This window comes from Odocoileus virginianus, chromosome 18, assembly GCF_023699985.2.
Source record: "Odocoileus virginianus isolate 20LAN1187 ecotype Illinois chromosome 18, Ovbor_1.2, whole genome shotgun sequence".
Lineage (NCBI taxonomy): Eukaryota > Metazoa > Chordata > Mammalia > Artiodactyla > Cervidae > Odocoileus > Odocoileus virginianus.
The window spans coordinates 35260410-35273635 of NC_069691.1; the positions used below are offsets into that span (position 1 = coordinate 35260410).

Sequence of the window (13226 nt, forward strand, 5' to 3'; positions counted from 1 at the left end):
TAAAATTGATGAAGATGAAAAAAAATCAATACGAAAATCAAATCTGTTTTACCTGTTGGCTGGATCAGATTTAGTTTCCAGGGTATCACTTGCTCTTCTGCAATTATTTTCCTGGATATGTTGCTTAGGTGTAACTAAAGGAATAGAAAAATTAATTACTCTTTAAATTACTCTTGTACATTCTAATATTTAGAGCTCTCTTGAAGTTCTGAACAGAATAAAAAAATAATATAAATGCTAACAGGAAAAGATAATTATTCAATTATTAACTATAAAGTAATACGCATGACAGTGATGGAGAATATGTACAATAGGCTCTCCTAAAAAGATAGCTCAAAGTTTCCCCAAAAGGGACAACCCACAACTCTCTAGTATTATATATAGCCATGTTTCATGTTTAAGTACACAAACAATTCACTTATCAAATAAACCAGCCAAAACGTTATAGTGCTTAGCATACTTTAGCCCAACACCTACAACATCAACTGCTATGTATTTATTCTACAACATACCATTTAATAACTATGTCACTGCAGTACTAACAATGGGGAAAAAAAATTTTTTTAATGGAGACCTGCCTTCAATAAATCAGTACAGGAGAGACTACTGATAAGAAAAGCATTATGACATACTGTTACAGAATTATAATACAAGTATGCACAGAATGCAAGAAGGCAGAAAGGCACCTGGTCCAGAGTAGGGAACGTGAAGAAGACACGAAAGTACCAGGAGAATGAGGTGCACGTTTGGTGTGCCATAGCATAGCATATATCTAGTGGAGAAGCATGACAGGAAATAAAATTGAAGGAAGTCATGGCTATATTTCAGAGGATTAGATATTCCAGAAGCTCCTCTTCTTTCAACATGTTTGATTCTGAAAGATTATACATGTCCAAAGTGTTACTGTATAAGAAAACAATGTGTATTGTAAAGTCTTCTTTTAATTCATCATAATGCCACCTTTTAACATTTTCAATATCCTAAGCTTTTGAACTTACTAATGATGATGTAGTTTCTGTTATTTATAAAACATTCCAGGGTTTCCCTGGTGGTTCAGCAGTTAAGAATCTGCCTTCCAATGCAGGGGACATTGGTTTGATCCCTGGTCTAGGAAGATCCCTGGTCGAGGAAGATCCTACATGTTGTGAGGTAACTAAGCCTGTGTGCCACAACTACTAAGCCCACCCTCTAGAGCCCATGAGCAACAACTGCTGAGATAATGTGCTGCAACCACTGAAACCCACATGCCCTATGGCCTGTGCTCCACAACGAAGAGTAGCCCCTGTTCACTGTAATTGGAGAAAGCCAACACAGCAACAAAAACCAAATGCAGCCATAAATAAATAAATAGACAGAGAGAAAACTCTTTTAAAAAATAAATAAATGAAAGTCTTAAAAGCAACCAGAGATCAAAATTTACCTACAAATGAATGACAATTAGACTGACAGCAAATGTTTCAAAAAGAAGGCATTAAGTAATGATGGCATATTATCAAAGTCTCAAGGAAAAATTAGTCCTTGATCTTGAATCCTATAACCAATCTATCATTCCTGAGTAAGTAAAGACATTTCTCCAAAGAAGACATACAGATAGTCAATAGACACACGAAAAGATGCTCAACATTGCTAATTATTAGAGAAATGCAAATCAAAACCACAATATCAACCTCACACTGGTTAGAATGGCTACCATAAAAAAAATCTACAAATAATAAATGCTGGAGAGGATGTGGACACAAGGGAACCCTCCCACACAGGGGAATGTAAACTGGTGCAGTGACTATAGAAAACATATGGAGATTCCTTACAAATCTAAAAGCAAAACTACCATTTGATCCAGCAACTCCACTCCTGGATATATATGCAAAAAAAACAAAAACTCTAATTTGAAGAGACACATGCACTTCAATGTTCATAGCAGCACTATTTATAATAATTAAGACACGGAAGCAAACCAAGTGTCCATCAACAGATTACTGGCTTAAGAAAAAGTGGTATAAACGTGCATATATATGTATATATGTGTATGTGTGTGTATGTATATACATGTATATATACACATATAGTGGATATTTGGGGCTTCCCCAGTGGCTCAGCAGTAAAGAATCTGCCTGCAATGCAAGAGCCACAGGAGACTCAGGTTCATATCCTGGGTGGGGAAGATCCCCTGGAGGAGGGCATGGCAACCCACTCCAGTATTCTCGCCTGGAGAATCCCATGGACAGAGGAGCCTGGCAAGCTACAGTCCATAGTGTTGCAGAGTCGGGTACAACTGAAGCAACACAGCACACATGCAGACATAATGGATATTTATATGAATATTTCTCAGCCATAAAAGAGTAAAACATTGCCATTTCCACAACATGGATGGACCTAAAGAATATTAGGTTTAGTAAAATTAGTCAGAGAAAGACAAATACTATATACTATCACTTATATGTGATTTCTGAAAAGTAATGGAAATTTCGTCTAACTCAATGAAACTATGAGCCATGCCGAGTGGGGCCATACCACTGGAGAAGGGAATGCAAATCACTTCAGTATTCTTGCCTTGAGAACCCCATGAATAGTATGAAAAGGCAAAAAGATACAACACTGAAGAATGAACTCTCCGGGTCAGTAAATGCCCACAGAAGAGTGGATAATAACACCAGAAAGAATGAAGAGATGGAGACAAAGCAAAAACAACACCCAGTTGTGGATGTGACTGGTGATGGAAGAAAAGTCCAATGCTGTAAAAAACAATATTGCATAGGAACCTGGAATGTTAGGTCCATGAATCAAGGTAAACTGGAAGTGGTCAAACAGAAGATGGCAAGAGTAAACATCATTTTAGAAATCAGAGAACTAAAATGGACTGAAATGGGCGAATTTAACTTAGATGACCACTGTATCTACTACTGTGGGTAAGAATCCCTTAGAAGAAATGGAGTAGCCATCATAGTCAATAAAAGAGTCCAAAATGCAGTCCTTGGGTGCACTCTCAAAAACCACAGAATGATCTCTGTTCATTTCCAAGGCAAACCTTAAATGTCACATTAATCCAAGTCTATGCCCCAACCAGTAATGCTGAAGAAGCTGAAACTGAACAGTTCTATGAAGACCTACAAGACCTTCTAGAACTAACACCCAAAAGAGATGTCCTTTTCACTATAGGGACTGGAATGCAAATTAGTAAGTCAAAAGATACCTGGTGTAACAGGCAAATTTGGCCTTAAAGTACAAAATGAAGCAGGGCAAAGGCTAACAGAGTTTTGCCAAGAGAACGCACTGGTCATAGCAAACACCCTCTTCCAACAACACAAGAGACAACTCTACACATGGACATCACCAGACACTCAATATTGAAATCAGATTCATTATATTCTTTGCAGCCAAAGATGGAGAAACTCTATACAGTCAGCAAAAACAAGACTGGGAGCTGACTGTGGCTCATATCATGAACTCCTTATTGCCAAATTCAGACTGAAATTGAACACGATAGGGAAAACCACTAGACCATTCAGGTATGACCTAAATCAAATCCCTTACGATTATACATTAGAAATGACAAATGGATCAAGGGATTAGATCTGATAGAGTATCTGAAGAACTAAGGATGGAGGTTCGTGACATTGTACAGGAGGCAGTGATCAAGACCATTCCCAAGAAAAAGAAATGCAAAAAAGGCAAAATGGTTGTCTGAGGAGGCCTTACAAATAGCTGAGAAAAGAAGAGAAGCCAAAGGCAAAGGAGAAAAGTAAAGATATATCCATCTGAATGCAGAGTTCCAAAGAATAGCAAGGAGATAAGAAAGTCTTCCTCAGCGACCAATGCAATGAAACAGAGGAAAAACAACAGAATGGGAAGGACTAGAGATCTCTTCCAAAAAATTAGAGATACCAAGGGAACATTTCATGCAAAGATGGGCTCAATAAAGGACAGAAATGGTATGGTCCTAACAGAAGCAGAAGATATGAAGAGGTGCCAAGAATACACAGAAGAACTGTACAAAAAAGATCTTCATGACCCAGATAACCACGATGGTGTGATCATTCACCTAGAGCCAGACATCCTAGAATGCAAAGTCAAGTGGGCCTTAGGAAGCAACATTACGAACAAAGCTAGTGGAGGTGATGGAATTCTAGTTGAGCTATGTCAAATCTTAAAAGATGATGCTTTTAAAGTGCTGCATTCAATATGACAGCAAAGTTGGTAAACTCAGCAGTGGCCACAGGACTGGAAAAGGTCAGTTTTCATTCCAATCCCAAAGAAAGGCAATGCCAAAGAATGCTCCAACTACTGCACAATTGCACTCATCTCACACACTAGCAAAGTAAGGCTCAAAATTCTCCAAGCCAGGCCTCAACAGTATGTGAACCGTGAACTTCCAGATGTTCAAGCTGGACTTAGAAAAGGCAGAGGAACCAGAAATCAAATTGCCAACAACTGCTGGGTCACAGAAAAAGCAAGAGAGTTCCAGAAAAACATCTATTTCTGCTTTATTGACTACACCAAATCCTTTGACTGTGTGGATCACAACAAACTGTGGAAAATTCTGAAAGAGATGGGAATACCAGACCACCTGACCTGCCTCCTGAGAAATTTGTGTGCAGGTCAAGAAGCAACAGCTAGAACAGGACATGAAACAACAGACTGGTTCAAAACTGGGAAAGAAGTACATTAAGGCTGTATATTGTCACCCTGCTTATTTAATTTATACACAGAGTACATCATGCAAAATGTCGGTGTGGATGAAACACAAGCTGGACACAGAGCAGGGAGGGAGTGAAGACAAAGCCGTCAAAGCCCCAGTAGCTTTCTTTTTCTCCAGCCCAGAGCACACACCGGAGCCCTGAGGTACTCCCTCCATCTTTGGAACACGCTAGTAATTCATTGATAACAGGAAGTTATGAGGGACCCTGTGAGTAGCCAGTACAGCTCCTTTCTTTTCTGGAGGATGCCCATTCCAGAATTGGATCTGTCGGAGCTGGAAGGCCTGGGTCTGTCAGATACATCCACCTACAAGATCCAGGACAGCAGCGCTGGCAAAATGACGGGACAAGCAACTGGAGCAGAACAGGAGAAAAACCCAGAAGACGATGCCCTCCTTGAGTACAGCACCTTCAACTTTTGGAGAGCTCCCATTGCCAGCATCCACTCCTTCGAATTGGACTTGCTTTAAGCCCAAGACCTCTCTTCCACCACTTTGCCCTCATTGCCTGACCTTAAGACCCCCTTCCTTCCACCCTTTTCCCCTATCAATCTTACTGTCTCCCCCTTACTGTGTTGAGGTGGTGCTGATGAATCTGCCCGAGTTTGTTTTATGTATGTATTTATTTATTTATCTTACCAATTTTTCCTCAAAAGTCCTCAAGTCACAAAGTAAAGGGTTCAAGCAATGGAGTATTGGGTCACAGGGATTCCTCCTTTCCTTCCCCAGACATTAAATCCAGAAAAAAGACTGGTGAGGGCACCACTGAGTTGTATAGCAGTGTAAAATGGAGGACTGATTTTTAAGTTCATTTTATTCAGCTTTCAGAGAGTGCTCAAACCTTCCTAATTTCTTGTCCCAAGCCAGGAAACACAAGTATTTCTTCAATACTTACAGGTTTCTTACAAAACCCTGTTAATTTTGAGATTATCTGCTATAAAACTGTAGGGTTTCTAAAGGGTTAAGGTAATCCTGCTGCTTCTTGTGATACACTTTTTTCTCAGAGAAATTAGGGGCAGTTAAAGGTATGAAACAAGAGGAAGTAACACAGTGTGGGAGATGATAATAAGAAAAAAGCCCTGAATCATTTCAGAAACAGTTACACTCTCTCAAAAGTTGCTCCTCCTTTAAGCCTACTCAATTTACAATTTTGCTCCTGTGGGCTGAAAACATTAGCTGAGGAAAATCAGATTTCAAATCTTAAAATGCAATCCTGCTGTTATGATAATTTGAAGATTTTATTCAGTCTCTAAAAGGCATAGGCGTGGGTCTTAGTATTTTAGTTTGCTCTCCTGCATTTAGTGTAGGATACTGATCAAATGGGCCTTGGGCACAGTTCTTCAGCTACCTTGACACTATGAAACAAACAATCAACTCTGACCCTACCCACTCCTCCCCAAATTATTGCTGCTGATTTGTGCTGCCATTTAATCACTTCTTTAATATTCAATCCCAAAAAAAAAAAAAAAAAAGAAACACAAGCTGGAATCAAGATTGCCGGGAGAAATATCAATAACCTCAGACAGGCAGATGACACCACCCTTATGGCAGAAAGCAAAGAAGAAATAAAGAGCCTCTTGATGAAAGTGAAAGAGGAGAGTGAAAAAGCTGGCTGAAAACTCAACATTCAAAAAACAAAGATCATGGCATCCAGGCCCATCACTGCATGGCAAATAGGTAGGGAAACAATGGAAACAGTGGCTGACTTTATTTTCTTGGGTTCCAAAATCTCTGCAGATGGTAACTACAGCCATGAAATTAAAAGACACTTGCTCCTTGTAAGAAAAGCTATGACCCTCCTAGACAGCATATTAAAAAGCAGAGACATTACTTTGCCAACAAAGGTCTGTCTAGTCAAAGTTATGGTTTTTCCAGTAATCAAGTATGGATGTGAGAGCTGGACCATAAAGAAAGCTGAGTGCCGAAGAATTGATTATTTTGAACTGTGGTGCTGGAGAGGACTCTTGAGTGTCCCTTGGACTGTAAGGAGATTAAGCCATCAATCCTAAAGGAAATCAGTCCTGAATATTCATTGGAAGGACTGATGCTGAAGCTGAAGCTCCAATACTTTGGCCACCTGATGCAAAGACCTAACTCACTGGAAAAGACCCCAACGCTGGGAAAGACTGAAGGCAGGAGGAAAAGGAGACAAGGGAGAATGAGATGGTTGGATGGCATCAGACTCAATGGACATGAGTTTGAGCAGGCTCTGGGAGTTGGTGATGGATAGAGAAGCCTGGCACGCTGTAGTTATGGGGTCGCAAAAAGTTGGACACGACTGTGCAACTTTCACTCAAACTAAATATGCCGAGAGTAAAAAGGCCCTTTCCAAGCTGAAGTGAGAACATAATGCCAACCAAATATGTCAAGAACTATCAAAGTAATTCTGTCGTCATAAATAACGCAAATAATGCTCTGAATCTGAAATTCTTTATTCATCAAACTATGCAGTCTTTTCTGTCTACACTTCTGCTGGCTCCTATCCTTGACCCATGCTCTCTGGTCTATGATGTTTCCCAATTAGTGTCCTCCTCACATACACCTGACTCTCAAACAAATCACCTATGCTAGCTGTGGTTATCCTTTTCTTCCTAAGTCCTGTGCTGACTGCTGCCATGATCAAATAGCTGCCTGAGCTCCCCTGTGACCTACTCCTCACTGGCTACATATTTCAACGTTTTTTATACACTTATTCCTCTACCTATCTATCTCACATTTACTGAACCCAGTAACAATTTCTTGTACACAAGCAGCAGACAATTGGAGAGACTAAGTATGAAATGGCTATTAGATATTGCAGAGAAATTAACTTTGAGGTGTGACAATGGTATGATATTTGAGGAAACTGGATGAGATACTATAGAACTATTATTAATTTGAAGTATAAAATTAATGGTAATTAAACAGGAAAAAGTCCTTAATTTTCATGGGAGTGCATGCTAAAACACTTAAGAGTCAAGTGTTAACATTTCAAATGGTTTAGCAAAGAAAAATACACACTTAAAGCAAAAATCTCAACTGCAGAAACAGGCAATGGTTAGGTATTCAAGTAATTACTGAACTATTCTTTCATGTTAAAAAACTGTGGGCTTCTACACAAAAACTTATAAACGACTATTAATAGCAGCATTACTCATAGTAGCCAAATGGTGGAAACAATACAAATGTCCATCAAAAGACAAATGGATAAACAAAATACAATTAAATCATACAAAAGAATGTATTCACACACAGTAATAAGTATAGATATATGCTACAACTTGGATGAACCTTGAAAACATTGTGCAAAGTAAAAAACTGTGCAAGTAAAGAAAGGAGACACAATAAGACTCCTATTATATGATGCTCTTTACATGAAATATCCAGAATAGGCAAATTCACAGAGACTGGAAGTATGTTAGTCATTATCAGGGTCTGGGAGAGGGGGAAATGAGGAGTTATTGCACAATAGGTACCAAGCTTTCTTTTGAGGTAATAAAAATCCTCAGAGTTAACTAGTGGTAATGGTTGCACACCTTTTCGAATTTACTAAATGCCACTGAGTTGGACACTTTGCAATGACCAAAATGCTATATGCATTTCATCACAAAATATAACTGGGAAAAAAACATGAAAGAATACGTAAGAACTATTATTATAGTGAGAAATATTAATGAGAGGCGAGTTTAAAAGAGAAAAAAAAGTAAAAAACCAACCTGGAAGTGAAGCAGGATACTGTAAAAGAATGCTCCTGGCATATGCTTCTTCTGAGGCAGGATCAAACGAAAGTGGAGACATAGGCGGTAAAAGATCCACAGCCTCAAAACAAAGAATTTGTTATTTTGAAATATACACACTTTACTCAGTACAATACTAAATTAACCTATGAAAGGATGATTTCTTTTTTCCATAATAAAGATAGAATTACCAAACATACAAATTATACTATAACTGTTTTAAACTAAAGAATACAATATTAGGAATAAGACTACTTTGTCCTCCAACTATGCCGCAAATGTAACAGAACCTAACATAAAGAGAAATGTCTCATTTTCTTTTTAACACAATCCATTGAATCTAAAAATATTAACCATATCATAACAACACCTTGATGAACATTCTAATATGTATTTATAAAAATCAGAGAAACCATAATATTTGAAATTTAGGCTCAGATGCAAAGATGACAAGCATACACACATACAGCATTTCTAAGTCACTTGTTACATGATAAATCAAGAGATTAAACTATTCTCCAAAAGGCAAGTCAACATTACTTACTGGAGTAGAACTCTTAATTATACTGAAAGGAGACAGGCCGAGAAACTCTTTCCACTTTTTATGCCATTCTTCTTGTTTTTCAACAATGGAATGTCTTATAGTTTTGAGATCTTCTGTTATTTTATACCTATGACGGAATAAAAAATAACTTCATTCAAAACATGAATATATAAAAAGAAGGACTAAGAAAAAGTACTGAAATAAGAATTTGTGGTATATCTGGGAAACCTCTGTAACTTCTCCTTAGTTTTGCTGTGAACCTTAAACTCTTCTTTAAAAACCTCAATTTAAAAAATTTAAGAGCCAATTTTAAAAATCGAAAAAAATGAACAAAAATAAAAAAGAATACAATGGTGCATTCCAGGTGACACAGTGGTAAAGAATCCACCTAATAATGCAAGAGGCACAAGAGATGCAGGTTCGATCCCTGGGTTGGGATGATCCCGGGGAGTAAAAAAAATGGCAACCTGCTCCACTAATCTTATCTGGGAAATCCCAAGGACAGAGGAGCCTGGCGGGCTACAGTCCATGGGATGGCAAAAGAGTCGGACACAAGTTAGTGACTAAATACCACACCACCACCACAAAACAAAGCTAGAGAAAAGCTTAAATTATTTCATTAAGAATTATCATTCAGGGCAAGTAATATACACCAGACAAAAGAAAACTACATTAATTTTCCTTTCTACTTCATGTGTCTCTCTAGGAGTTGATGACATAGTTTTTGAGTACCAGTAAACTGTTCACATTTGTTTGCCAAAGCTACAGAGGTGTTAACTAGAGTTGTGCTGAGAAATTATCAAAACCACCCTACTCTTCCCCAAATGAAATAACAGATCTTTTTAGTGTACCTCATATGCTTCAGATCTGACAGTCTTTCTCTCTGAAATCTGGTCTCTTTTTCAAGGAAGTGAAGGTCTACTGTCAGTCTTGCTTGGTCAGTCTGACAACATTCACCTTTCATTACTTTCAAGACTTCATTTAATAACCAAAAAACTGTTAAGATGTTCAATTTTCCAGCCTCATAAATATTTCCTATGTGCAACTAAGGATTCAGAAAGGAAAAAAAGTGGTGAATTATAGATTCTTAAAATAATACAATGCTATAAGAACATATTTATGTCTTTCACTAATATATAAAAAAGCTACAAGAGTGGAAAAAAAAGCTATACAAAAATTATGTAAATAATTCTGATCCAAAGAAAACTACTGTGGAAGAATTAACGCACTGTGCTACATTTTTATATCATGCAAAAAAAGTTGAAAACTAGAATAAAAGAAATGGAAAGTAAAATAAAGATTGAGGAGAAAGATCAGGCTTAGATAAAGATCATAAATTCATGTTTTAACAAAAGTTGCAAATTGAAGGGCCCCTAAAGACTGATTCCAAGCTTAAGACATTTTTATTTGGCCTGCACATTTCCAAAGTTCTAAAATCATTTGAATTAGTTACCAATATTTCTAAAAAAGACTTCATCATTTCCTGGTGCTTCCCTGGTGGCTCAGTGGTTAAGAATCCGCTTGCCAATGCAAGAGACACAGGTTTGATCCCTGGGTTGGGAAGATCCCCTGGAGAAGGAAATGGCAACCCACTCTGGTATAATTGCCTGGAGAACCCCATGGACAGAGTAGCCTGGTGGGCTACAGTCCATGGGGTTGCAAAAGAGCCAGACTTGACTTAGCAACTATACAACATTTTTAACTTTATCCCTATTGTTACACATAATTAGTGTACTTAATTTATATATTACCTGCCTAGCCCCTATAGGAATCTGTGTTTACAGATCCTAATTTTTCATGTACTCTGAATTTGAAGTGCCTGACATGTTACCCGTTAAAGTTCTTCAGGGTCACAATATTTTATCTTTATATCCCCTTGTTGTTGTCGTTTAATCGCTAAGTTATGTCCGACTCTTTGCAACCCCATGGACTGTAGCCTGCCAGGCTCCTCTGTCAAGGGGATTTCCCAGGCAAGAATATTGGAGAGGGTTGCCATTTCTTTTTCCAGGGGATCTTTCCAATCCAGGGATTGAACCCAAGTCTTCTGCATTGGCAGGAGGGTTCTTTACCACTGAGTCACCTGGGAAGCCCTTATATCCCCTACATGACAATAAACTCAATGCTTAATAAATTTTAATTTACTAAGAAAAAAAAAAGTAGTGATTCAGATGTAAATGTCCTATAAGCAAGTGGAAAAATTTGATACAGTTTGCATTGAAGGGGAGAGACTGGAAATAACAATTTGGTAACATTAATGTACAGGAGGCTGATGAGACCATGGAACTGGGTAAGAATTTACAGATGAATTTATAACATGAGGAAGAAATGAGAGCATTAAAGGAATAATAGGGAACACATTCACTTAAAAGTCAGAGAAAAAGAAACCACTGGAAAAATGGAAACAGTAGTCTGAAACACCACAGGAGGGCACCGACACTGAGGTCACAAAAGCTAAAAGAAAAGACTTTAAAATAACAGAATCAAGATCAAAGGAAAATAAGAAAATGGAGAGTTTTTTAAAAGGAATTTAAAAAAATAAATAAATAAATAAAAAGAAATTTAGCTATCAGAGATCATTATTGCTCTCTTTGAGAATTTATAAAGAACTAGGTACCATGTCATCTTCCTATTAAGTACCTCCTACTCTCTACACTGTACAATGTAGTACCATAAAGTGAAAGTGAAGTCGCTCAGTCGTATCCGACTCTTTGCGACCCCGTGAACTGTAGCCCACCAGGCTCCTCCGCCCATGGGATTCTCCAGGCAAGAATACTGGAGTGGGTTGCCATCTCCTTCTCCAAGTACCATAAAAGGTATGGGCAATTAATAAAAGTTGATAGATATAAATATACACACCCTTAACAGTACCCCTCATTATAAAAGATTCACCAGATACACGCACAAAAGTAAATTCTGAAGACAGTAGAAAAAGACTGTAAGAAAAACAATATACAATACATAAAATAATTAAGTGAAAGGAGTTTTCTCAAAAGCTTCCTTAATTATTAAATGCTTACCTGACACACTTGTTTCTCAATTTTATCAAGTAAGAGGCTTGGAATATTGATAGCAATGTTAGTTCCATCTAAAGTATAATTGTTATCAAGACTAAGGACTGAACTAACAATTTCTCTCTCTTTTTCCAAAAACATAAGTGTTTCATTCACTGAAGTCCACAAAGACCGAACCTTTGAAAACAGAGATGAACAAATATTAAAGTCTACATATAATCAGTCTATACATAAAGAAATATAAAACAGAAATATATGTTTTTTCCCCAGGAACAAATGAAATATTCCTGGAATGGCTTCTGGTAACAAAATTATGTCAAACCCTCCAAATAAAGCTGTACTGAGTTTTAAAAAAAAAAAAAAAAATTAACTATTTTAACAGTCCAAAAGCACTGATACTACTTTCAACATCACTTTAAAGAATTTCTAAGGAGAATCTAGACCATTGATTTGGAAAACATACCTAAGAAACCTTACATTATCAAGATGCAATTAGCATTTCCTATATTCTGATATGCCATCAATCTAAAGGAGATTTTTCAAGAAGAATCGAAGATTTTCAGGAGAAAAAAGAAAACACTATATATCAACTTTTAAGAGTCATTCAAGTTTCAAAGAGTTAAAATGTCAAAAACTATGTATTAACCTATGTTTATTAAATTAATTATAAGAAATGTTCATAGCACTCATTTGTAATAGTCAAAAACTGTAATAAATCCAAAGAATTACCTTGAGTAAAAAGAGTATATTTTGTTATACTCATAAAATAGAAAATCAGACAGCAAAGAGAATGAACACATACAACAACATGGATACCTTGAGTAAAAAGAGTATATTTTGTTATACTCATAAAATAGAAAATCAGACAGCAAAGAGAATGAACACATACAACAACATGGATAAAACAACATTAAGTGAAAGAAGCTGAATACAAAATAATGTATTTTATACACGCACATTTATGGGTCAAACAGGCAAAACTAATCTTTAGTGTAAGAAGTGAGGACAGCCGTTTATTCTTGGAAGGAAACAGCTGTGAATGAAAGATGGTTCAATGATCCTGGGTGATGGTAACATTCTGTTCCTCAAGTTAAATGCTGGTTACATGGATGTGTTCACTTTGTGAAATTCTGTCAAGCTACATAAAACGATTTTTACACGTTTTTGCATGTATGTTATTATGCCTCAAAAGAATTTACAAAAGTAGAGAGGAGGAGGGAAAATATAACAATTATATCTGTGTTAGTGTCTGTGTCTTCTCA

General features: G+C 37.1%; 2 protein-coding genes across 3 annotated transcripts in view; one reads left to right on the top strand and one right to left on the bottom strand.

Annotated features, from left to right (window-relative positions):
- Positions 1-13226, bottom strand: part of HAUS6 (HAUS augmin like complex subunit 6) — a 43438-nt gene that overhangs the window by 15951 nt on the left and 14261 nt on the right. For both annotated transcript variants that reach the window (XM_070480559.1, XM_070480560.1), the window contains 5 exons: positions 11971-12141; positions 9805-9998; positions 8954-9080; positions 8389-8491; positions 53-134 (listed from right to left, as the gene is read on the bottom strand). In XM_070480559.1, coding sequence (XP_070336660.1) covers positions 53-134; positions 8389-8491; positions 8954-9080; positions 9805-9998; positions 11971-12141 — 677 coding nt within the window. The remainder of the gene's footprint in view (positions 1-52; positions 135-8388; positions 8492-8953; positions 9081-9804; positions 9999-11970; positions 12142-13226) is intronic.
- On the top strand, positions 4755-5385 carry LOC139039506 (protein AF1q). The gene has a single exon (XM_070480558.1). The coding sequence runs from the start codon at positions 4892-4894 to the stop codon at positions 5162-5164; it is 273 nt and encodes a 90-aa protein (XP_070336659.1). The 5' UTR covers positions 4755-4891; the 3' UTR covers positions 5165-5385.